General features: G+C 43.9%; 1 protein-coding gene across 1 annotated transcript in view; it reads right to left on the bottom strand.

The window, feature by feature from the left end:
* Nucleotides 1-27,657, bottom strand: part of PREP (prolyl endopeptidase) — a 136,553-nt gene that overhangs the window by 33,732 nt on the left and 75,164 nt on the right. Inside the window, exon 10 of the mRNA XM_004264771.4 lies at nt 26,503-26,606. Coding sequence (XP_004264819.1) covers nt 26,503-26,606 — 104 coding nt within the window. The remainder of the gene's footprint in view (nt 1-26,502; nt 26,607-27,657) is intronic.

The following is a 27,657-nucleotide window of genomic DNA, read 5'->3' as shown; positions in this document are numbered from 1 at the left end:
TAAGGGATCCCAAACTTCCAACTTATTACTAATGAAAGATATTTAACATCTGCCATTTTCCTGTGTGTAGCTGTTAATCTATTAATTTAGCAGTGCCACGGTGGATGAGCTTTACGGCTCGTGCACTGTTTGGTTCTGGTAATTGACTCATGAGATTGCAACTGCATCATAAACACCCAATAAGAATGCTTGAAGGGCTTCCCTGGTGGCGCAGTGGTTGAGAGTCCGCCTGCCGATGCAGGGGACACGGGTTCGTGCCCTGGGCCAGGAGGATCCCACGTGCTGCGGAGCGGCTGGGCCCGTGAGCCATGGCCGCTGAGCCTGCGCGTCCGGAGCCTGTGCTCCGCAGTGGGAGAGGCCACAGCCGTGAGAGGCCCGCGTACCGCAAAAAAAAAAAAAAAGAATGCTTGAAATCCATTTCAAATCCTCATTAACTCACACCTACATCAGACCACTTATTTATTTTACTGCACTAGAAAAATAAAATAACCAATGTTGAAAAGACAAACTCTAGCCAGACTGTTCAGTAACAGAACAGAAGAGAACTTTGCAGCTTAACCATTTGTGGCTGGCCGTTATGCATTCTTAAGAGTGTGAACTATTAAAGAGAGACAGATGTTAAAAGAGGAGAAAGGGGAGCGGTGTTTCTGCAATCAAGCAGTTTGCAGCCGTGGGGTGGGGGATGGAATAACCTGCACAAAGCCAAGGGGGGACCCGAATCAAGGACAGCATTGGCAAAAGCCCCCGAACCAGGAAGCTGGCACAACTGTCCAAGTACCACTTTTCATTTGTACCTCCAAGGGGAAACTGAGATGCAGCAAAACACTGCGAGAAGCAAATGCACACAAAATAATTTTGTTGTAGAAAAATGAATGACTGGAATACCGAAAAGGTGAATTTGCAAGTAAAATTCACAGGCACAAAGACATCCATGTGGGTTTCTGCTGGACACATCCAATGCTGCTATTACCCTCTGATCTACTTCTACCTAGAGTCTCTCAGACAATACAAATGCAAACCATCAAAATAGACCCCTCAGGTGAGTAAGAGGCAAAACAGGAAACCCACCATAGATGATTTCATGTTGCTTAAAAAACAATCATTAGGAAGCTCATGAGCACACAGTGCATTTCACTCCCCCACTGGGACGCATGGGGCCAGAAGTAGACTCGTGCTGGCGAGGGCAAGCTGCAAAGAGATGGTCCGTTAGAAGGGACAGAACAGAGGCTTAGAGGAGCATCACAAACAGCTATTGGGAGGCAACTCACCGGGGGGGGGGGGGGGGTGGTGGTGGTGGTGCGGGAAATGAAGGCAAATCACAAAGTTCAGAAATCCTACCGTGATTCTTCTTTGCTTTCTGTTCTAAGCTTGGCTGTGTGAATGTTTTATATTTGTGCAGTAGAATAACAGTAGCAAAAATCTCATCAATGAAACCATATATAATTTTTTTGGATGGCTACGAAATGCCTCCCACTACCTTGTCTACCCCAGGACTATCATGGACGATCTTGCCTATTCATTTAAAAATGTTTTAAAATGTGGAAATAATATACTTTTGATTACACACACACACACACCTTTTTATTATCACCTGTAATCAAGGCAGCGTTAAGGCAGTGAAGATCAAAGTCTAAGAAAAATGAAAGCTTAAGATGAATAATCGAATCACGTTCATGGAAGATCTAGAAAAGAACACTGTGCTGTAGTGATGATAGATGGCATTCAGGATGGTGGACGGAGAACATCTGACACTTGTGAAGCATCAGGGCTGTGTGTGCAGAAAAGCTGGCTACAAAGCCAGCATGCTGAGTTCCAAAGGTTTTATTTAGCGAGTTTTGTGTAATACCTCTACTGCCTAGGAATTAACACACAAAGCCCAGGACTGTAAGGAGACCCCCCCCCCCTCACTCCATTAAAGCGGCCAGGCTCACAGGCTCCACTCACAGCCTTTTCAGTCCACTGCTGCCAGACTCTGGCTGGCTGCTCTCACCACCAAATGCTCACGGGCAATCCCAACACTGCCCAACCCACAGCCACTGTGACTTCCCTGCAAGACCGTGGAATTTCTTGGAACAAGAGGTTCCAAGTCCTTGGAACTTCTCCCCCGCTGAAGCAAGCTTTCCTGGTTCCTCTTCCCCACCTCTTCAACCCTCCTGTCCCTTAAACCTTGAAGCTCCCTTGAGGCTTTGTTCCTCTTGCCCCTTCTATGCACACCACTGAGGTGCTCAAGCTGTGCCCATGGGTTCGTTCACCACCACCCCTGCCACTCCTCAGGACTCTGCCTGACCCCTGACCCTAATTCTCTGAGCACCGGGCAGATGCCCCATGTATATCTGGCACAGGCCCTTTCAAGGGCTCCCCACTGTATAGAGAATAAAAACCTCACCCCGTTTGGGTGCACACCAGACCCTTAGGGTTTGGACCCGTCTCCCTTTCCAGGCCCATCTCTTGCCACTAGGCTCCAGCTGTGGTGCTGAGGACACCCCTGCTGTATAGGAGCTCTCCTCCCTCCAGCGCCCTTCCCTGTCTGCCCACAGCTCCTTTCCAGGAAGCCCTTCTTCCCAGCAACAGTCTTAGATGCTCCTCTTCCTCTGGGGTCCCATAAGACCTGTGATCAACTGAAAGCAAACTGCTAAAAATCTTTGATTATATCCCCATTTCCCTAGTAAACTCCATCCTCCCTTATATTCCCAGCACTGCCAGATACAAGGTAGTTGCTTAATAAATGTTTGTGAAACAATTACTTTTATTTACTTAAGCAATCTTTTCACCCAGTCATTCCTAGATACTCACTGGAATTCCTCACTTGAAAATTCCATTTTATTTAAATCAGTATTAATTAGTAAAACTGTCTTAGGCATCCTTTGGCTTCTCTCTTAGGCACAGGGTCTTCTGGGGCCTCACATAGACTAACACAGTGTGGAAAGACCTTATAAAAACCATATACACAAATCAATAAAGATGTTGAAAAGTGAAGAAGGAAAGGGAAACTGAATGCATGAAATAAGAGGCTGCTTTAGAAAACAAGTGAGATTTCCAAAATCTGGGAAAAGTAATAAAAACAATCCAAAGTAATGTCACAGACTCTCCTAACACACAACAAGGAATGAATGGGTCAACTGAATTTACATGTTAGTGGAACTTCTTTTTTTATTGCTCAACTTGTCTAAAAGATTTGCAAACATTTGTAAGCAGGTAACAACAACAATGAATGTGTGCAAGGAAAATATAAAGAAAAATTTACTTTGATGCTCTAAAAGGGAGAAGTAGTGCTATTTCCTACTTTTGTCAGACTACGACCCGAAATAGTCTTAAAGATTAGATCACGCAGAAAATTTCACAGCAGTTCAAATGGTGGTAAACATTCATTTTCTGACATTATTTGTTGGTTTTGAATGGACAGAACCAATTATCAGAGCAGACGGAGATGGTCTGACACAGAAATTTTACAGCAAGGAAACGTTCCATTTGTATAGGTTTCTGGTCATGATAACTAGACAATGTAACATGCTTCATCTATTGTGGCCTCTCTCATTCATTTGCTAAGTATTTATATGCATCTACTCTGGGCTCTGGGGACATAGCGGTGGGCAAGACCACTCTCTAAAGGGAAGAGGAATGAACACATAAACAGATGAGAAGATGATGTAAGCTAGGGATAAGTGCAGTGGGGAAGCAATAAAGCTGGATGTGGGACTGGGATGCAGAGGGCTGCTCTCTCACACAGGACGGAGAGGGACAGGGTCTCTCGTCCGTGCAGTGAGAGTGAGTGAAGGGGTGGGCCAGGGGGGCGGCAGACATTCCAGGCAGAGTGGGGAGAGGAGGGGGTGCCGGGGGGCGGGGAGTGTGAGTGCGTACATGCAAACAAAGTGGGGCGGCCACTCTGCAGCTGAGTGGATGAGGGGGAGAGGGCAGGGGCCAGACCGTGCGGGTCTGTGGGCATTTCTCAAGGCTGGTCAAATAAGGGATGTGCTATTTCATAAGAAGCCACACTAGCCTATGAAACAACGGCAAATAGTCACTGCCTTTTGACCACCCATCTCAGAACTGGCTGCCCTGCCTGCTCACACTGACCCCAGCCAGGAGCCTGCCCGCCACTGTATCAATAACAACATCAGTCGTTCACCCAAGCTGACATCACCCCAAACCCTCAATACTGTGGGGTACAGAGGACTGTAACTCACCAACATCACCCCAAGGCAAGACTCTGGCTAGATCACACGTGTATCTCCCATTGATGAAAGAGTGCCACATTAGGGGCAGTCGAGCAGAGCGTGCCAGTTTCATCTCCCAGAGACTCACCCTGCTGTTGGCCAGCCCTGTGGCCGTGGAGGACAGAGCACCCACGGAGGGGATCCAGCTCTCGGAGGGGCTGGGGAGAGAGGGAGGAGGCCTGAGGGGTAAGACAAAAAGCAGGGGGCAAGGAGGGGCTGCAGCGGACGGATGGAAAAATTAAGGAGAATGCGGACAGGCCAGCGGCCGGCTAGGCTGTGATGCAGCTGAGGGGGTCACGCGTGGCTGCAAGCCCCCGGTCTGCTTCCCTGCCTCTAGCATCATCCTGCCCTCCTCCCGCAGACCCGTGGCATCCGAGTACCGTGGGCCCAATCCCAGCTCCTGGATCCAGATGGGTCCACAGAGGAGTAATGGAGGTCCGAGAGCTATGGGCAGAATTTGGAGAAGCCCAATGGGAAGCAGACCTGTAAGACGAGGCTGCACAGATCAGACTGCAGTTATCAGCAACTCGGGCTGTGCAGCTGATCGGCAGTTCTATGCGTTCTTTATTAAGCAAGGTAGGAAAATAAACATTACTTTAAAAACACTGCGTTCAGGATACAAACTCTCCTACAGCTTCGAGTCCACCAGAGAAAATAATAAAGGTCCTCGGAGAAAAAAGAAACGTTGACTGTTCACTAGGTTTTCCAGAGCGGTTTGTATTTCTGAAGAAAATACTTGGAAAAATGAAAGCTTAAAACTAACAGAATGGATTTGTAGTGACAGAATTTTAGATGCTGTGGTCAAAGGATGAGGCTGGGTGCAGAGGCAACCCTACACTCCACGGAGGCCCTCTCTGGGGAGGGATGTGCGTTCGTCTGCAGGGCGAGCCCCCCAGCGCTGTTCTCTCTCCTCCCGGCACATGGAGGGCTGCCCACTCCAAGGCTGGTCTGTCCCCAGGACATGGTGTTGGCCAACGATGTGTGGCTGGGTTGGGAGGTGACACTTGTACAGAAAAGGAATTCATCACAGCAAGTGTGTGATACACTTTCCCTCTGCAGCACAGGGACAGGCCATGCTTGGGTGGAGAGGCTCCTTGGGCAGGGCCTGGAGGGAGCCCAGGCTGATGGCCCACAGACAGCATGAGATACAAGCTTTCCCGAGATTTTAGAGCTGCCTGTTAACTGCAATGGCCTAGCCTATCCTGACTGATAGAAAAGAGCAATTAGGAAGGAACCCATTCATAGTGAGTAGAAAATCCTAACACTCGATATTTGAGTCTTCCCACTCCTAAACTGAGTACATAACAAAATGTATGTATTTCAAAATTTCAAAACTACGTTTTGTTTAACGTTTTTATTGGAGTATAACTGCTTTACAATGGTGTGTTAGTTTCTGCTTTATAACAAAGTGAATCAGCTATACATATACATATGTTCCCATATCTCTTCCCTCTTGCGTCTCCCTCCCTCCCACCCTCCATATCCCTCCCTTCTAGGTGGTCACAAAGCACAGAGCTGATCTCCCTGTGCTACGCGGCTGCTTCCCACTAGCTATCTATTTTACATTTGGTGGTGTATATATGTCCATGCCACTCTCTCACTTCATCCCAGCTTACCCTTCCCCCTCCCCATATCCTTAAGTCCATTCTCTAGTAGGTCTGTGTCTTTATTCCCGTCTTGCCCCTAGGTTCTTCATGACCTTTTTTTTTTTTTTTCCAAACTACTTTTTGATTTTGAGTTGAAACTCAAAAATTGTTTGGGGAAAAAAAAAAAAAAGGTGAGAAGACAGAGAATTCAGGGCCTAGGGAGTTTCACAGAAGGAAAGTGGGGAGCCGGTACTTGGAGATGCCACTCTGAGGCCCCCAGGCGCTCTCGCACACACATTCTCTTCCTTCCCTCCTGGTGGAGTGGAGGAGACGTCCCTCCTTATCTGAAGGCCAGTCTCTCCACCAGGGCTTGAGATCCCCTCACCTTCTCGAGAACTCGGCTCCTATGTGGTTCCCTTCCTTCTGGAACCAATCCATCGACACACCAAAACAATCTGGTTTCTCCCACCTTAGTAACATGCCACTGGACTTCTCAAAAGCCTGTGTACACATGGTTCTCCATTTCCTCTTCTCTCAGACCTTCTCCCTGAACTCACGGCCATGAAAGCTATGGAAGGCTCCATTTGTAAATGTCTTATAAAATTAAAACCTATTTTTTTGGATTGATTTGCTTTTTTTAGCACAGCTATACAAGTTATTCTACAGGAAGAAAATGACAAATTTGAAAAGTAGTCTGGAGAAGGAGGAGGAGAGTGTGAAGTATAAACCACAGCTGCTAAAAGTCAGAGATGTTCAGTTAACCTATGGGGGATTATTTTTTCTAAAAAAATTTCTAAAAAAACTTTTTAAACAATGAAAATGTAAGCCTTTCAGATTACAGCATTAATAGAAGATTGTTGCAATTAGGAAAATAAGGCAATACAAAATAATATGAGAGCAAAGCTAATCCCCCAATCCCCCAATAACACCCACCCATAAGGAAACAATACTTAAGTCTTTTTCAACTTACAATGGGGCTACATCCTGATAAACCCATCGTAAGTTGAAAATATCTAGGTTGAAATGCATTTAATACACCTAACCCACCGAACATCGTAGCTTAGCCTGACCTACCTTAAATGTGCTCAGAGCACTTACATCAGCCTACGCTTGGGCAAAATCGTCCAACACAAAGCCTATTTTATAATTAAGTATTGAATAACTCATGTAATTTATTGACTACTGTACTGAAAGTGGAAAACAGAATGGTTGTATGGGAAGAGAATGGTTGTAAGTGTATCAGTCGTTTACCCCCTTGATCACACGGCTGCCTGGGAGCTGAGGCTCAATGCCGCTGCCCAGCATCACGAGAAAGTATCTTACTGCATGTTGCTAGCCCCAGGAAAAGCTCAAAATTCAAAATTCGAAGTACAGTTTTTACAGAATGTGTATCTCTTTCACATCATCATATAGTTGAACCATCACAAGTCAAACCTTCGTAAGCCGGGAACCGTCTATATATGAACCCCATCTACACCCTCCCTCCTCTTTCTCAGTATACCCTGTTCAGCCACCACTTTGCCCCCACTGCTCACTGCAAGTGTCCTTGTCAAGATCATCAATGACCCCACCTTGTCAAATCCAAGAACTCCTCTTTCTTCCTTATTGACCAACCAAACACACTGAGTGTCAACTGCCACGCCCTCCTTTTCATACACTGTTCTTGGCTTCCTGGTCTACCCGGCCTGCGGTTTGCTGGTTTTCCTTGCATCTCTCTGGCTGCTGCTTCTCCAGCTCTTTGCTGGCTCTTCCTCTTCCAACTAACCCCTAGATGTGGGGCTCCTCAGGGCTCAGCCTTGAGCCTTCTCCACTCTTACATGTTCCTCCACGTGACTCTGTTCCTGCCCCTGGATTTAAATAGCACACTAATGCTGAAGATGCCCACATTTATCACTCCAACCCTTAGACCATAAGACCCAAATGTCTAACTCCATACTTGACATCATTGCCTGGATGAAAATGTAACAGGCACCACAAACTTGACAGGTCCAAAACATTTTTCCTCTCAAACCCATCCTCCCCAACCCACTGCTGACAACTTGATACATGCTGACAACTTGATACATGATACCAGCTACTCAGATTCAAAATCTCAGAGTCATCCTTGATGTGTCCCTTCCCCGGTCCCCTGCATGTTCAATCCCTTACCCTATCCTGCTTACTCTACCTCCCAGGTGTATTCCAAACACACTTTTCCCCACGTCCAAAGGCTACACTTTAGTCCAGGCCACCCTATCTCTTACCTGGTCTGTTGTTACAGATGTATATCAGCTCTCTCCACGTCCATACCTGCCCTTTAAATCTATTCTCCACAAAACAGACGATGGTTTTCTTAAATCAGAACATGTCACTTTCCAGTAAAGACCCTGTAGGGACTCCCACCACACTTGGGATCCCGAACAAACTCCTAACATGGCCACAAAACCCTGCCATCCCCCCCACCCAGCCTCCATTCTCCTCCACTCACCATTTCCCAGTCTTCTCTCCGATCCTCTCTGAAGCCAAGCACTTTATACTCGGGGCCTTTGCTCTAACATGCTGGGCTCTTCTTCCCTCATTTTCACGTGGTTCGTTCCCTCTTAGCTTTTAAGTTTCCACTTAAATGAAATCTCAAGGGAACTTTTGTTGACGACTGGGCCAATTCACACTGGGCCCCTCTGTCATTCCCAGCAACAGTCATTGTTTTCTTCACAGCCCTTGTTCCAACTTGCAATGTTCACATTTATTTTCTGTTCACTTGCTTTTGCCCATGTTCCTCATAAGAGCAAAGACCACGTCTCTCTAGGTCACTGCTACATTCCCAGTGTTTAGCCCAACGCTTGGCACAAAGTACATTTTTAATACGTACAGGGACTGCATAAATGCAGTGGTTCTTCCCCATCCCACCTCCACCAATCAATGCAGACCAGGAATTTCTGATGCAAGGTGAGGAGGAGAAGGGGACCAGCTGGCAGTCGTAAATGAACTTGAACAAGGTGTCAAAGTCTAGATGGGTGAGTGGAGGCAGCTCTGGCAACGCCCCGTAACACTCGCCTGTCCTTCCTATCTCTGAAGATTCTGAGCAACGTATCAAAGTCAGTGCTTCCGACACAGCCAGACCTGCACATTCTCAAACACACCAGCCACAGTTTAGAGCATTTATACTTTTCTCTAATCTCTTCCAAATATTTACATTAGCTATATTCACATTAAATTTTAGAGTTGAACTAGACATATCCTTTGCAAAACACAGAGAAGAGGAGGGTCCAGATGTAGGCAGCATAAAATGATTTTTATATAATGATTTTTACTTGCACCCTCGACGGTTTTCTGTTTGAGATTCAGTTTCAGAATTACCCACTACCTTAACTGGGATCAAAGAGTATATTCTGTTAAAAACATGTCTGTATGCATATTAATATTTATGTTTATATACATATGTATACAAACGAAGGCAGCTGGAGGCAAGGAGGACACAAGGCGTCATCCATTACTTAGCAGACTTGACTAGCAGATGACTTTAAATGCACAAGAATCTGGGCTGCATTTATCAATACAGCCTGAGGAGATGACTTACAGTTCTTTCTTTTGAGACATTAACCAAGGTCAATGGTGAAGCTTTCTCTACAGTCTTAATAAAACCACAATGTCTTATGTTGATTTCTACACGGAGACCTAGAACTACCGACCTCAGGGCACTTGACTGCTGAGTTGTGGCAGCCTGATCAGGGAGGTGGGCACAGCTGCTCAGATGCTCAAGCGCACTGCACAATCAGAGATGTGGCTTACGCACCGCTTATGCCACGGTGTGACTTGGGGCGACTCATCTAACTTCCCTACACCACAGGCTCCCCATCCAGAAAGCTGAGATCACAAGAGTATAGCTCTCCAGGGATGGCTCTTCTCTAAAGCAATGAGATAATGCAGAGAGAACCCTGGCATGGAGGCTGGCATATTATGTGTACACACCCTTGCTATGTTTTCAAGCACCAGCTGAATATCCCCTCTCCCTGTGTTTTGCTTTTGACTGCGTTCCCAAGGGCAGGAACAAGAAGAGGCGTCTCGGCAGACGTGCGGCGCATCTCTGAAAGACGTGCGGCGTTTCAGGGAACAAAGTAAAGAAGACGAGCAGTGCCAGCACGGAGCACAGAGGAAGGACAGCCAGGCAGAGGCGAGTCTGGGCATGGTGGTCAAGGGCCGTTTAGGAGCTGAGCCTGGGTGGTGTGCAGTGTTTGGGGTGGGGACTCAGGGCGGTGGGGCGGTACCTCTGTGGGGTGGATGAAGCATGGCACCAAGAGTTGGTAGAGGAGCTCACACTTGACACTGACAGTGACCAGGAGCCTGCGTGTGTCCCTGCTTAATACCCTCGCGATGCCTTCCACTTCGCGATACTGTACCATCACGTTTATCATTGTTACATTTCTAATCTACTCCGTACATTGAGTCAGCACTGGGAGTGCACAGAGGAGGATCAAGTCGGCTTTGCTAAACCCATGTCAGGGCACACCTAATCCACATCAAAGGATTATACTTAGGGAAAGAATTTCCTCCCTTCTTCACAGACCAGTGATAGGCCAGAAATGGCTTTTCCTCCAGGGAGGTAACGGACTACCCACAGGGCTTGGTATTCCTGCCATCATCCACTGACCATCCGTGCAGCTCCAGGCAAAGGCAGAAGGCAGGGAGGAAACTGTGTGGCAAGTAAAGAGCCCACACTATGGTCTCTCCTCTCCTTTTGCCCTAAAGGTCGAGCAGAGCAGGAAGCCAGAGAACACTTGTCTAGCTGGCAACCTACATAAAATGTACCCTGGGGCTAGGAATGATATTGTTACAGAAAAGATAAGCCCCAACTCTCTCCTGCTGAGCTTTCTCAATGCAGAGGAAATCTGAACAATTATCAGATTTCTAGACACCCTCCCAATTCTATTAATTCTTTGTCTAACTTCACCGATGGAGAAGGCAGAAATCTGCAGACAGACACTGGAACGGATGCCCCTCTCTAAGGAAAAGCCATAGAGAAGGTCTCCTGCTCCGGCCATTGAAGTTGCTTTCCAGGCTCACTGCATAAGAAGCAAACATCTCAGGCTAGAGTTTCCAAAATAAATCTGTGAATATTCTTCTGATTTTGAATCAGAGGCAACCGAGTGCCAGAATTAGCATTACTGCCAACCTTCCCCCAATAATACCTTGGGGGAAGTCCAGCAAAGATGACAAAAGCAAAAACATAAATACTTAAGTTTTTTACTTCTGAACATACTTTAAATGGAGTTTCAAGTTGCCACGTGGTGACCGACATTTAAGACTTAAAGCCCCTCTGTATATTTTAATACATTAAAACATAAATGTATAAATGTTTATGTGTATAATATATATGACATAAATAAATGGATAATACAATGAGGACCTCCATTAAAATGCAACAAGGAGACTGGAAGTGAATATTTAAATAAATCATAACAGTATTTATAAGTCATTAAAAAATGAACTTATGGGCCCTTCTTGCCTCTCCTTTCACACAGAGAGTATTTTTTATTATTTAATAGGTCCCATAAAATTCTACAAAGTACTCACTAGATCTTTACATGATGTAGAAACATACTTTTAGAGGTAAGGAAGCTTAGGGATTTAGAGGCTTTTAGGCTAATTTGTTTACTTTAAAGGTGGAAAAAACAAAAACGAAAACCAAATCCCAACCGAGTATAGAGACAGCAAATAACTTGTCCTCATAACAAATCGCACAGGATTAGCACAGCTCTGGAGCTCTGTGTTCTAGTCTTGGCTCTGTCAATTATTGGTGGTGTGACCTTTGTTAAAACACTGAGCAGACTGAGCCTTAGTTTCCTCATCTTTAAAATGAGAGGGTTCAAACAGACGAACCCTAATGTATGTGCAATTTGTCCAGAGCCCCAAACCAATAGTGGAAAAACATACCATCTGGAACAAAGCAAGAGGCGGCTATGAAATTCGGGACCTGACACCTGCCCAAAGGCTGATTCGTGCCATGCTTCCATTCCAAGGAGCAGGCTCTTGAGGATGGCCTGTGTCCACATCCTCTGCAGGGACAGGGCAGGGGGTGTGGCTGGGAGTTGCTACCCCAGGCAGGAAGATGACGCTTGGACAGCCATCTGGACACTGCTTACCTGGCCTCCTCATCATGCCAGAGGTAGCCCCTCAGTTCACCTTGATTTTAATGCTCAAGTAGTCTCATATACTCTTGCATCACTTCTGCTAAAGTCAGGACAAGCGTTCGGGAAGAGCGAATACTCATGTCCTAGAGGAAATACTAAATGCCTTTCTTCTTGGGACAGGAGAGCCTCTTTAAAGGGTGCTCCTGTCTTTGTAGTGTGTGACTTCTACTGTTCACAATGATAATATTTGAAAATTCAACTCTTTGGGAGTCTTAGTTTTTCCAGTGGGAAACCGAGATTTAGAAACCTGGCCACCAGGTGGCGTCTGGATTCCTTGGTTTCAGGGTCCCCACCAAGTTTTTGCCGAAGGCCTGTTTTGCTTTCTGTGGCCGATTGCTAGCTGTCCGCCAATATCCATTCCCATTTCCTTGATAATAAGGCCCTAATTTTTAGCTGGTACATTTTTTCTGGGAATAAAACTACATCTAATTTGTAGTTGCTAGTATACAGGTTTTGACATTCAGAGAACATGTTCTCAGAACATTAATTCGTGTTTTGATACTCATTAACTTCTGTGCTGAGCGCGTGGCATCAGCACTACATCTCTAAACCTCCTTCTGCCAAGCGTGGCCACATGAGTACGTTTTTGCCAATAAGGTGAAAGCAGACATAATACATGTCACCTCTGGCAAACAGGGCAAACACCTGCCCTTCCCTCTTCTTCCCTATTGCTGCCTTCATGCTGGCTGGAAAGTGGATATAAAATGCCTGGAACCCCTGCAGCCTTCTAGGACCATGAAGTGATGGTGGGAATGGAAGCCATGTACGGATAAAGCAGCAAGAGAGAAGGAGCTTGGATTCCTTACCCCTTACACACCAAGTTGTTCCTGGACTGATGTCCCCTGCACTTCTTTTATGTGACAGGGAAAAAGAAACATCTCTTTCCTTTAAGCCATGGTTATTTTTGACTTTTTCTTCTGTTGCTCACAGGAGAAATCTAATCTAATCTGAATAACACACCTTGAGATTCAGACTCATTTCTAAAACCAGAAATAATTATTAAAATGGCAAAAGATAAGCACCATTAGCACATACTATTCATAGATGCAACTACACTACTGATTCAGTACTAATAAGAGGGAAGTGACTTTCTACTTTTTTTTTTTTTTTTTTGCGGTACACGGGCCTCTCACTGTTGTGGCCTCTCCCGTTGCAGAGCACAGGCTCCGGACGCGCAGGCCCAGCGGCCATGGCTCACGGGCCCAGCCGCTCCACGGCACGTGGGATCTTCCCGGACCGGGGCACGAACCCGTGTCCCCTGCATCGGCAGGCGGACTCTCAACCACTGCGCCACCCGGGAAGCCCCTCTACTTTGTTTTTATAGGATAATGAAATAGAACTTTCTTTTTCCCAGGATAGTTTTCTATCAAGGAGCTAGAGCTACTTGTTAGCTGTGAGTAATCTGAAATCTACTGACCTCAGTATCAGCAAAGCTCAGCAACCCGCAGCTTTTATGGATTTCAACAGCCATGACTCTTGGAAAAATTTAAACAAAAACTGAATAAACTTAAGTGGGCACTATTTAAGTGCCTCAAGCTGTTTTCCACCTTGCAACAAGGAAGCCCGCAGGAGACTCAAGGAATCTCCCCAGGCCTATCGTTCCGGGGACTTGGTTGCTCAATTCTCAAGGCAACCTTGTGATTTTTACTCTAAGTGGGTTACATATTCTCAGGTTGCTGCAAAGCAATGTCCTTTTTCAAAACATGGAAGAGGATTTCTTTATGGTATGGAAACTGCACCAACCACGCACTTGGGCCCCATAACCTATTCCTCTGTTATAAGATAGCAAGAAAACCAAGACTCTTTCTCATCATCTTTTTTTTTTTTTTTTTGCAGTACGTGGGCCTCTCACTGTTGTGGCCTCTCCCGTTGCGGCGCACAGGCTCCGGATGCGCAGGCTCAGCGGCCATGGCTCACGGGCCCAGCCGCTCCGCAGCATGTGGGATCTTCCCGGACCGGGGCACGAACCCATGTCCCCTGCGTCGGCAGGCGGACTCTCAACCACTGCGCCACCAGGGAAGCCCTCTTATCATCTTTTACAGTCAAATTATTTTAACACAGTTGCTATCTAAAGAGGAAACAGGTACAAACATACGCCCTCTGAATATGAATATTATGCTGGCAATCTAGAATGGCTGGGCGACAAAGAGAATCCTAAAGGAAGGCAGGAATCTGTTTATGCAAGAATATGTCACTGCGAAGCGTACTATAAAAAATAACATGAAAGCTTAGGCACAAATCGTCAAGAACAACTGATTCAGTTTAAGCCCACTTCCTAATCATATGTAAGCACTGTATCCTCTCAAAACGTTCTTTTTGAAAACATTCCCCCATTCACTCTTCACTAGCATTTTCTGAAGATTTCTGACCTATTCCTAACTGTGAGAATACAGCGCTATAGGAAAACAGTATCGTTAGTTCAACAGTCAGCTCACAAAGGATGTGGATGAGTCAAAAATTGCATATGCCATGCACTCAGCACAGAAGTTAATGAGTATTAAAACACTAATTAATGTTCTGAGAACATGTTCTCTGAATGGCAAAACCCGTGTGCTAGCAACTACAGATTAGATATTGCCAAGGTGAGAAAAAAATCTAAAGAAAGAAAATGCCACTCTGTCTATGCCAAGGCATCTTGGTAAACCCAAACAATCATCTAATTTTAGCATTGCTGGTCGGCTACAATGCAAACTGCCTTTGGGATGTTCTTGGTGTCTCACATGCATTACTGCAGGTAAACCTCAGAAGGTAACGTTCCTCAGTTCAAGAGGACAGGAATCAAGATACTAACATCTGTGTTAAATACTTATAATTCTTACTATTTCTATACTCTATTGCCTTAGGTTTGCTATCGCCCCATAAAACTGAATCTTCCTTCTAATGTATTCTTTTATAAAATGTGGAAACTGTTGTTAAGGGAGTTGATTCAGAGTACACTGTTCTTTTTCAGGTCTATAAATTTTGTCTTTCATTTTGGGAGGAGAAAATCCAATCTCTCAGCTGGCTGAACAAAAATGAGACAATGAGAAACCAAAAACTGCATTTCTGCTACACTACATCCTTTGTCATGCCACGTTCAACCACAGTGCAAACACTATTCCGTCCGCAAAAGACAGCTGCCCAAGGCAACCCTACCTGCATAGGATGTTGAGGGCATGATTCCTTTCTTCTCGAACTTCCTGTGAAATTATGAAAATCCTGCTACAAAAAGGCAGAGGCAGTCTCTGAATGAAGGGTTGTGGTAAAATTCTTCAGGAGTCCCAGTAAGGACCTGGGAATTACGGAAGCAGCCATCCCTCAAAGCCCTGCCCAGTTTCCACCTCTCCTGGGAAGACTCCCTCCACGACCCTGACCAGGACGTGGCCTTGCTGATGGAAGCTTTCACCTTTCCCTTGATCACTGGGATAACATCCTTGGGGGTGTCTGACCTTTCAGATCTCTGTGTCTCAACTTTCCAGACTGACTATAAATTTCCCAGGGACAGTGCCTCTGTCTGGAACTCCTCTGTCTTCACACAGTACCACCTGGCATTGCATGTCACATCATAAATATTTGTTGACAGACTACATTTCTCTATTCCTTCGCTTCTGCTTAAAATGAAACGTATTACTGATTATAAATGTAGACAGATTTTTCAGGTAAATCACTCATCGCCAAACCTGTGTTATTAATGTAATTTCTAATGCTCAGTATTTCAACTTCTTTTTAAAGACACGGGCACAGATGTGCTAACCAATATTACGTGGTCATGTCATTCACAATAAAAGGAGAAAAACGATCAGTCAATTGCAGATTTGATAAACCTATCCAAAACTAAATTCTTATGTGTACCCCAGATCGGAAGAGAAACAGTTTTTCCAGGATCAGATTTTCAAAATTGTATTTCCGATACAGATCAATTTTCTACCCACAGCAGCTGTAGTCAGGATTGGATAAAGATTACACAGACAGTAGCTCTGTTCTGTGTCCAGCAGCAATCTAGAACACTCCCACCCCCTGTCCCACCACCATTCAAGATGCTCTGGGTCCTAAATGAAAGAACAGCCCTCTGTGGCTTCTTTAGCCGTGTGCTTCTTCGAGCCTCCTCTTTTTCTCTCCTTGGCTTGGTCCGCCTGACCAGCTATACCACCGGGTAGATGTGCATGGCTGTGACCACCATTAATTGTACTGTCTAACCATGCAGGGTAATCTGTGCTGCAGTATTTGCTTCAAAACGATAATGTGCCTCACAGAATGTAAGAAGGAATGACGACTAGCCCAGGGGATTTTATTTTAAAATCACTTACAGGATAAATATAAACACCAGAGTCAAGCGAAATCAAAAGCATCATTACCCTGAAGGAACTGAAAACAAAGAGTATCTTTTTTTTCCCCCCCCAAAGATGCTGTGGTTTCTATTACATACTATAAGGGATTTTTTCCATTCATGCACAGATTCCTCTCTCGGGTCTGCTTTTACAGTTTGGTCACTGTTGGCAACACCACTGACAGCCTGATCGAATTGTGAGCACATCTGTCACGCTCACATTTCCTGTCAAAGCTCTGCTGTGCACACCTGAGCTAGACCACTGCAAAGTGGATTTTAAGTCGACGGTGTGTGACGTCACGGTACATTCCAAAGGCACCTTTACACAAAGAAAGAATTCTATTTAAATAACTCAGTGCAATGTGTGTGATGTATATAATCAACCGATTAAAATCTTCTATTGCCATTATACTAGAGAGGCTATGCTCTGCCCCAGGCATACCTCCTTAAGATCTGTAAAACCAATGTGTTCTGTCCAGTTACTCAGTTACTATCTTCTTAAATATTTACCATGAATCTTTTAATCTTTTTTTCCTCCTACTGCAGCAGTACAAATAAAAGGGTGTAAGCATTTCAGTAGCTCAACGTCAGAGAAGTGGAGAGCCAGACACAGAGGAGTTCAGTGAGTTTTCCAACAGCATAGCAGTTGGCATCACCCAAGCACGCTTCCTCCCCAGTTTAATCTGGAAATTTCAGGCTGCTATGCACACGGCTGAGGGATTTCTACTCCATACAAGCATGTGCTCAACTGTAAAGTTTTATCTTTTCATTTATAAATGAAAACAGTACGTATTAGGTTGTAAGTAGTTTCTTGGTGTATCCTCTGTGAAGAACAGAAAAACACAGCTACCTGATAGGAAAAACAACTCCACCATCCTCACTGAGAAATAAAGGTCACTTCCCTAGAAGAGGCTGCCTCGCTGGAAGCTGTCATGATTACAGGTCCCCCTCCCTGCCCCAAACTCCAAAGGTAATTACTCACTTTGGTAGGAATTGTGGGAAGCAGAAAAAAATGAGAATCATGTTTTTTGAAAATATACACCAGAGGGGCTGCACAGTAGAGATGAGAAGAAGACAGGGGGTGGGATTGGGGGGGGGGGTCTCTCATGGGCAACTCTGCCCAATCCTAGGGCAGCCAAGGCTGTACCTTTGAGGGCAGAAGGCAGGGACAGTCACTGGTTGCTGCCTGTGGGCGTCCTTTGCATTACTGATGGGAGAGGCAGTGGTACGCGTCACACACACACGTGCGCGTGCGCCTGAGGATGCCCAGGCAGGGACTAGAAGTAGTTCCTGAGAAGGTCAAATGTTACAGTTGATAGGGACAGATTTTTTACACATGGAGAAAACGGAAAACAGCAAAGAATGACAGCCTACAAGTGATTTTAAAAGTCTAATGCAGGACTATGGTGAATTAACGCACCATATAAGCACCAGACAGGGGCTACTGCCCCTAAAAGATACCTCTACAGGCAATGGCTCACCCTGAAAATGAAAGAAGCCAAAATAGCTGTGGAAAACTAAAAGTCTGCTGAATTTATTTCTAACACTGATTATATTCTATGTGCCAGACACTTAATATGGGCATACCTTGGAGGTATTGCAGGTTCAGTTCCAGACCACCACAATAAACCAAGTATCAGAAAAAAGCCAGTCACATGAATTTTCTGGTTTCCCAGTGCAAAGAAAAGTTACATTTGCACTATACTGTAGTCTATTCAGTGTGCAATAGCATGAAGTCTAAAAAACAATGTACGTATCTTTTTTTTTTTTTTTGCGGTACGCGGGCCTCTCACTCTTGTGGCCTCTCCCGTTGCGGAGCACAGGCTCCGGACGCGCAGGCTCAGCGGCCATGGCTCACGGGCCCAGCCGCTCCGCGGCATGTGGGATCTTCCTGGACCGGGGCACGAACCCGTGTCCCCTGCATCGGCAGGCGGACTCTCAACCACTGCGCCACCAGGGAAGCCCAACAATATACATATCTTAAAGAACACTTTATTGCTGGAAAATGCTAACCATCACCTGAGCCTTCAGTGAGTCATAATCTTTTTTGCAATAGTAACATCAAAGATCACTGATCACAGATCACAACAAATATAATAATAAAAATGAAAAAGTTTGAAATTTTGCAAGAATTACCAAAATACGACACAGAGACATGAAGTGGACAAACGCTGTTGGAAAAATGGCACCAACACAGATTTGCTCGGCACACGGTTGCCACAAACCTTCAATCTGTAAAAAAAATACAGTATCTGCAAAGTGCAATAAAGCGAAGCACAATAAAACAAGGTATGCCTGTATGTATCATCTCATAGAATCCTGCAGGAATGCTGCAAAATACGCACTAACCCTGTTTTACAGCTGAAAAAACTGTGGCAGGAAAGTTAAATGATTCACACAATGTCACCCAAGAAGCACATGTAGATTTCAGGCCTGACAGAGCTTCAAGACAAAGGCTCTGTATGTCTACTGAGAACACTCTGATTTTATAAATACTATTTATACAGACTAAGGATCAGAAAACTTTGTCTTAGAGGGCCAAATACTAAGAGCTTTAGCCTTTGTGGGCCAGGCAGTCTCTGCTGCACAGGTAAAGCACTAAGGCAGCCACAGACACTGTGTGAACAAGCAGGTGTGGCTGCTCTCCAATAAAACCGGAGGCCAGTATGTTCACCTCTGATATAGAAGGGGGGTTGGCAAACTGCAGCCCGCGGCCAGATCCAGTCCGCCATTGGTTTTGTAAACAAAGTTTTATTTACCTGGAAAATGCCTGGATCTGCCTAAGAGGCAAGAGATCATTGTTTTGGGGTGCGCGAGGAGAGGGGATTCAGAGCACCGCCTAAACGAACTCCAGAGACTGGCGCGAGCCGCGGCTATCAGCGTGGACCCAGAGACGGGCATGAGATGCTAAGGCTGCTACTGCAGCCACCAAGAAGCCTGTGTGCAAGCACAGGTCACTATCCACACCCCGCTTCCGGGAGCCTGTGCAGCCCGCCACTGCCAGGGTCCCGGGATCCAGGGACAACTTCCGCGGGAGAACACACGGTGTGCATCAGGCTGGTGCAATGACACGCAGGCCTCAGCCGCCGCAGGCTCGCTCCGCATCCGCACCCCTCCCTCCCCTCGGCCTGAGTGAGCCAGAGTCCCTGAAGCAGCTGCTCCTTTAACCCCATCCTCCCTGAGCGAAGAACAGACGCCCTCAGGCGACCTACACGCAGAGGCGGGGCCAATCCAAAGCTGAACCCCAGGAGCTGTGGGAACAGAGAAGAGAAAGGGAAATCTCTCCCAGCAGCCTCAGGAGCAGCGGATTAAAGCTCCACAATCAACTTGATGTACCTGCATCTGTGGAATACCTGAATAGACAACGAGTCATCCCAAACTGAGAAGGTGGATATTGGGAGCAATGATATATATATTTTTTTCCCTTTTCTCGTTTTGTGAGTGCATATGTATATGCTTCTGTGTGTGATTTTGTCTGTATAGCTTGGCTTTTACCATTTGTCCTAGGGTTCTGTTCTTTTTTTTTTTTAGTATAGTTTTCAGCACTTGTTATCATTGGCAGATTTGTTTTTTGGTTTGGTTCCTCTCTTCTTTCTTTTTTTATTACTTTAAAATTTTTTTATTTTTAATAATTACTTTTTATTGTTTATTTTAATAACATTATTTTATATTATTTTTTTCTATCTTCCTTCCTTCCTTTTTTCTCCCTTTTCTTCTGGGCTGTGTGGCTGCCAGGGTCTTGGTGCTCTGGCTGAGTCTCAGGCCTGAGCCTCTGAGGTGGGAGAGCCGAGTTCAAGACATTAGTCCACCAGAGACCTCCTGGCTCCACGTAGTATCAAACAGCGAAAGCTCTCCTAGGGATCACCATTTCAACCCTAAGACCCAGCTCCACTCAACGAGCAGCAAGCTATAGTGCTGGACACCCTATGCCCAACGACTACCAAGACAGGAACGCAACCCCACCCATTAGCAGCGAGGCTGCCTAAAATCATAATAAGGTCACAGACACCCCAAAACATACCACCGGACACGGTCCTGCCCACCAGAAAGACGAAATCCGGCCTCATCCGCCAGAACACAGGCACCAGTCCCCTCCATCAGGAAGCCTACACAACCCACTGAACCAACCTTACCCACTGGGGGCAGACACCAAAAACAACAGGAAATGCGAACCTGCAGCCTGCAAAAAGGAGACCCCAAACACGGTAAGTTAAGCAAAAGGAGAAGACAGAGAAACACACAACAGATGAAGGAGCAAGGTAAAAACCCAGCAGACCAAACAAATGAAGAAGAAATAGGCAGTCTACCTGAAAAAGAATTCAGAGTAATGATAGTAAAGATGATCCAAAATCTTGGAAATAGAATGGAGAAAATATAAGAAACGTTTAACAAGGACCTAGAAGAACTAAAGAACAAACAAACAATGAGGAACAACACAATAAATGAAATTAAAAATTCTCTAGAGGTAACCAAGAGCACAATAACTGAGGCAGAAGAACGGATAAGTGACCTGGAAGGTAAAATAGTGGAAATAACTACTGCAGAGCAGAATACAGAAAAAAGAATGAAAAGAATTGAGGACAGTTGCAGAGACTTCCGGGACAACATTAAATGCACCAACATTCGAATTATAGGGGTCCCAGAAGAAGAAGAGAAAAAGAAAAGGACTGAGAACATATTTGAAGAGATTTTAGTTGAAAACTTCCCTAACATGGGAAAGGAAATAATCAATCAAGTCCAGGAAGCTCAGAGTCCCATACAGGATAAATCCAAGGAGAAACATGCCAAGACACATACTAATCAAACTATCAAAAATTAAATACAAAGAAAAAATATTAAAAGCAACAAGGGAAAAATAACAAATAACATACAAGGGAATCCCCATAAGGTTAACAGCTGATCTTTCAGCAGAAACTGTGCAAGCCAGAAGGGAGTGGCAGGACACATTGTGGCAGGACATATTTAAAGTGATGAAAGGGCAGAACCTACAACCAAGATTACTCTACCTGGCAAGGATCTCATTCAGATTTGACAGAGAAATTAAAAGCTTTACAGACAAGCAAAAGCTAAGAGGATTCAGCACCACCAACCAGCTTTACAACAAATGCTAAAGGAACTTCTCTAGGCAGGAAACACAAGAGAAGGAAAAGACCTACAATAACAAACCCAAAACAATTAAGAAAATGGTAATAGGAACATACATATCGAAAATTACCTTAAATATAAATGGACTAAATGCTCCAACCAAAAGACACAGACTAGCTAAATGGATACAAAAGCAAGACCCGTATATATGCTACCTACAAGAGACACACTTCAGACCTAGGGACACCAACAGACTGAAAGTGAATATATTCCATGCAAATGGAAATCAAAAGAAAGCTGAAGTAGCAATTCTCATATCACACAAAACAGACTTTAAAATAAAGACTATTACAAGAGACAAAGAAGGACACTAAATAATGATCAAAGGATCAATCCAAGAAAAAGATATAACAACTGTAAATATTTATGCACCCAACATAGGAGCACCTCAATACATAAGGCAAATGCTAACAGCCATAAAAAGGGAAACTGACAGTAACACAATCAGAGTAGGGGACTTTAACACCCCACTTTCACCAATGGACAGATCATCCAAAATGAAAATAAATAAGGAAACACAAGCTTTAAATGACACATTAAAAAAGATGGACTTAATTGATATTTATAGGACATTCCATCCAAAAACAACAGAATACACTTTTTTCTCAACTGCTCATGGAACATTCTCCAGGATAGATCATATCTTGGGTCACAAATCAAGCCTTGGTAAATTTAAGAAAACTGAAATCACATCAAGTATCTTTTCTGACCACAACACGATGAGACTAGATATCAATTACAGGAAAAAATCTGTAAGAAATACAAACACATGGAGGCTAAACAATACACTACTTAATAACCAAGAGATCACTGAAGAAATCAAAGAGGAAATCAAAAAATACCTAGAAATAAATGACAATGAAAACACGACGACCCAAAACCTATGGGATGCAGCAAGAGCAGTTCTAAGAGGGAAGTTTATAGCAATACAATCCTACTGCAAGAAACATCTCAAATAAACAACCGGAACTTACACCTAAAGCAATTAGAGAAAGACGAAAAAAAAAAACCCCAAAGTTAGCAGAAGGAAAGAAATCATAAAGATCAGATCAGAAATAAATGAAAAAGAAATGAAGGGAACAATAGCAAAGATCAATAAAACTAAAAGCTGGTTCTTTGAGAAAATAATCAAAATTGATAAACCATTAGCCAGACTCATAAAGAAAAAAAGAGAGAAGACTCAAATCAATAGAATTAGAAATGAAAAAGGAGAAGTAACAACTGACACTGCAGAAATACAAAGGATCATGAGAGATTACTACAAGCAACTCTATGCCAATAAAATGGACAACCGGGAAGAAATGGCCAAATTCTTAGAAAAGCACAGTCTTCTGACACTGAACCAGGAAGAAATAGAAAATATAAACAAACCAATCACAAGCAGTGATATTGAGACTGTGATTAAAAATCTTCCAACAAACAAAAGGCCAGGACCAGATGGATTCTCAGGTGAATTCTATCAAACATTTAGAGAAGAGCTAACACCTACCCTTCTCAAACTCTTCCGAAATACAGCAGAGGGAGGAACACTCCTAAACTAATTGTACGAGGCCACCACCACCCTGATACCAAAACCAGACAAAGATGTCACAAAGAAAGAAAACTACAGGCCATTATCACTGATGAACATAGATGCAAAAATCCTCAACAAAATACTAGCAGACAGAATCCAACAGCACATTAAAAGGACCATACACCATGATCAAGTAGGATTTATCCCAGGAATGCAAGGATTCTTCAATATACGCAAATCAATAAATGTGATACACCATATTAACAAATTCAAGGAGAAAATCCATATGATCATCTCAATAGATGCAGAAAAAGCTTTCGACAAAATTCAACACCCATTTATGATAAAAACCCTGCAGAGAGTAGGCATAGAGGGAACTTTCCTCAACATAATAAAGGCCATAGGAGACAAACCCACAGACAACATAGTTCTCAATGGTGAAACTCTGAAACCATTTCCACTAAGATCAGGAACAAGACACGGTTACCCACTCTCAGCATCATTATTCAACAAAGTTTTGGAAGTTTTAGCCACACCAATCAGAGAAGAAAAAGAAATAAAATGAATCCAAATCGGAAAAGAAGAAGTAAAGCTGTCACTGTTTGCAGATGACATGATACTACACATAGAGAATCCTAAAGACGCTACCAGAAAACTACTAGAGCTAATCAATGAATTTGGTAAAGTAGCAGGATACAAAATTAATGCACAGAAATCTCTTGCATTCCTATGCACTAATGATGAAAAATCTGAAAGAGAAATTAAGGAAACACTCCCATTTACCAGTGCGAGAAAAAGAATAAAATACCTAGGAATAAACCTACCTAAGGAGACAAAAGATGTGTATGCAGAAAACTATAAGACACTGATGAAAGAAAATAAAAAGGATACAAACAGATGGATTGGATTGGATTACCATGTTCTTGGATTGGAAGAATCAACATTGTGAAAATGACTATAGTACCCAAAGCAGTCTACAGATTCAATGCAGTCCCTATCAAACTACCACTGGCATTTTTCACTGAACTAGAACAAAAAATTTCACAATTTGTATGGAAACACAAAAGACCCCGAATAGCCAAAGCAATCTTAAAAAGAAAAACGGAGCTGGAGTAATCAGGCTCCCTGACTTCAGACTATACTAGAAAGCTACAGTAATCAAGACAGTATGGTACTGGCACAAAAACAGAAATATAGATCAACGGAACAGGATAGAAAGCCCAGAGATAAACCCATGCACACATGTCACCTTATTTTTGATAACAGAGGCAAGAATATACAATGGAGAAAAGACAGCATCTTCAGTAAGTGGTGCTGGGAAAACTGGACAGCTACTTGTAAAAGAATGAAATTAGAACACTCCCTAACACCATACAAAAAAATAAACTCAAAATGGATTAAAGACCTAAATGTAAAGCCAGACACTATCAAACTCTTAGAGGAAAACAAAGGCAGAACACTCTATGACATAAATCACAGCAAGATCCTTTTTAACCCACCTCCTAGAGAAATGGAAATAAAAACAAAAATAAACAAATGGGACCTAACGAAACTTCAAAGCTTTTGCACAGCAAAGGAAACCATAAACAAGACCAAAAGACAACCCTCAGAATGGGAGAAAATATTTGCAAATGAAGCAACTGACAAAGGATTAATCTCCAAAATTTACAAGCAGCTCATGCAGCTCATCAGAAAAACAAACAGCCCAATCCAAAAATGGGCAGACGTAAACAGACATTTCTCCAAAGAAGATATACAGATAGAGAACAAACACGTGAGAGAATGCTCAACATCACTTATCATCACGGAAATGCAAATCAAAACTACAGTGAGGTATCACCTGACACCAGTCAGAATGGCCATCATCAAAAAATCTACAAACAATAAATGCTGGAGAGGGTGTGGAGAAAAGGGAACCCTCTTACACTGTTGGTGGGAACGTAAATTTATACAGCCACTATGGAGGCTCATTAATAAACTGAAAATAGAACTACCATACAACCCAGCAATCCCACTACTGGGCATATACCCTGAGAAAACCATAATTCAAAAAGAGTCATGTACCACAATGTTCACTGCAGCTTTATTTACAATAGCCAGGACATGGAAGCAACCTAGGTGTCCATCGACAGATGAATGGATAAAAAAGATGTGGCACAGATATACAATGGAATATTACTCAGCCATAAACAGAAATGAAAATGAATTATTTGTAGTGAGGTGGATGGACCTAGAGTCTGTCATACAGAGTGAAGTAAGTCAGAAAGAGAAAAACAAACACCGTGGGCTAATGCATATATACGGAATCTAAAAAAAAAAAAAAAAAAAAAAGGTTATGAAGAACCTCGGGGCAGGACAGGAATAAAGACGCAGACGTAGAGAATGAACTTGAGGACATGGGGAGCGGGAAGGGTAAGCTGTGACAAAGCGAGAGAGAGGCATGGACATATATGCACCACCAAATGTAAAACAGATAGCTAGTGGGAAGCAGCCGCACAACACAGGGAGATCAGCTTGGTGCTTTGTGACCACCTAGAGAGGTGGGATAGGGAGGGTGGGAGGGAGATGCAAGAGGGAGGAGGTATGGGGATATATGTATATGTATAGCTGATTCACTATGTTATAAAGCAGAAACTAACACACCATTGAAAAGCCATTATACTCCAATATGGATGTTAAAAAAAAATAAACAAAAATAAATAAAAAGCATAATTCATAAAAAAAAAAGGTTTTATTTATTTTTGAACTACATCTAGCCCATTATCTAGACTACTCCTAGACAGGTGAAGGGCAATTCACTGAGGTAAAATGATGCCCTAGTTTCACAGAAACATCCTCGGGGGCATCAGTGCTCTTTTTTCTAATTTTCCTTCACAAACAACAGTCTGATTCTTAATCTGTGGTCTCTGTGGTCCAGCCCCCTGGTGGGAGAGCCCTGATAAACACCTGGTGCCTGACAGGTGACCTCTCACTGCAAAGGAACAGAGTCATTCTGCATCATCCATTAGTAAGTGATTCCATTTCTGAGAAACTCAGTACATTTGGGGCGCTAAGAAAACAAAAATGGAGATTCGCAACCTGAAAAGATGGTGACCAGAGACTGAACTGGTGGTATCATGACAATTAAGCAGTTAATTCATCCATTCTAATATTTTATGGCGTGCTCACCCTGTGCCAGCCAGACATACAGACGAATTTCAGACTGAAAAGGCTGGCTCCTAGCACTTGAGTATTTTATGTAGAGCAGATCTATGTTGTTATTTATGACACCACGAGACCTGAGCCAGAAAACAACCTACTTTCAAGCAAGCAGACAAACTGTGTCGCCTTGAGCACCCAGACAAGGGGCTCTGGCTTCGTGTCAAGAGTAGCAGTGCCGGGAGCAGAACCTTTAAACTCTAGGAGGACAGGGACCAGGCCTGGCTCAATGCCCAGAAACAGCAGGAGTTCCCCCAATATCTGTTGCCCCTATTGTTGTGGATTACCTCCACGGCTCCTGACAAAGTGGGGTGTGCAGGGCCCGAAAGTCAGATTTTTCTGACTCACATTGTCAGGATCAAATGCTCCATACCTGAACTGTCTGGTAATCGGAAGCATCGATTCCTTTCACAGTCACCTCTCGGAAGACTCTGGGCTCCAGTTCCTCTTTGGTCAGATCACAGTGATAAATGATACCTAGAAGGAAGTGGAAGTCTTAAGTTCAGTCCACAAACTCACTAGATACAAGGGGGGCAAAGATCACAAAGCACAGTCAGCAGTGCCGTGTAAGGTCACTGTAGCAAGAGAGCCCACAATGGTCAGGCGTGTGGAGTGCCTGACTTCATCATCACCATGTCATCATCACCAGTTCACACTTCATCATCACCATCGTGTTCGGCCTTCCGTTTTACAACAGTTACCTGGGTATTCATTTTAGAAGATTCTAATGCATTCTGTGACCATGAGAATAGTTAAGCCTAACTGCAGAAACTTAATAGGTCTTCCCCACGCCAGGTCACTTAGGAGAACAGGTCAAAGAAGATGGGAAACTTCATGTAGGGCCGTTTTACCTAAGAAGTGATTAAGATGGAAAACTCAAATGACTTGCCTAAAGTCAACAGCCATTCAGGGGTCTCTTGATGGGAACTCTGGGGCGCCTGTTACCTGCTACCCACCCATCTGTGGACACACATGTGGAGAGCAGTCAAGGACCAAAGATAGCCTTTTAGGGTAGCCTTTTGGAGTTGCCTTTAAAATTTTGATTATCCCAGTAATTGTGCACAACACAGATTGATGAACACACACCACAACATTTTAGCTTATTTTAACCACTAATGAAAATTCCATTTCCTTAATTTAACGCTACTACACTCTAACATTCAAGAACTAAACCAAAGAAACAATAACTAAGACGAATCGTTACTGTTTGAAAACAACAACATTGCTATAGTTTATGAAACAGAATTAGTCATCTGGAGTGGCTGGTGTGGAAACAGCCCTCCCACAGAATACTTTAAACATATGCTGTCAAGTATATGAAAAATCAATTTAGAGATCCTAATACTTGCTGGAAAACCAGAAACTAAGCGGTACTCCCACAGGGCACATTCAAACTGATTGATCATGTGTTAAAATGGCAGCTTGCTTTCTTTTCAACTCCTCTGTGTACGTATGAACTTCACTAACAGCTGAGAAACAGCACTCTGCCCCCCCACTGGCAAAGAGTAATACATTCAGATTCCTTAAC

The sequence above is a fragment of the Orcinus orca genome, chromosome 12 (genome assembly GCF_937001465.1).
Source record: "Orcinus orca chromosome 12, mOrcOrc1.1, whole genome shotgun sequence".
NCBI classification, from domain to species: Eukaryota; Metazoa; Chordata; class Mammalia; order Artiodactyla; family Delphinidae; genus Orcinus; species Orcinus orca.
The sequence above is the reverse complement of the archived record's forward strand: the minus strand, read 5'-3'. Positions and strand labels throughout refer to the sequence as shown.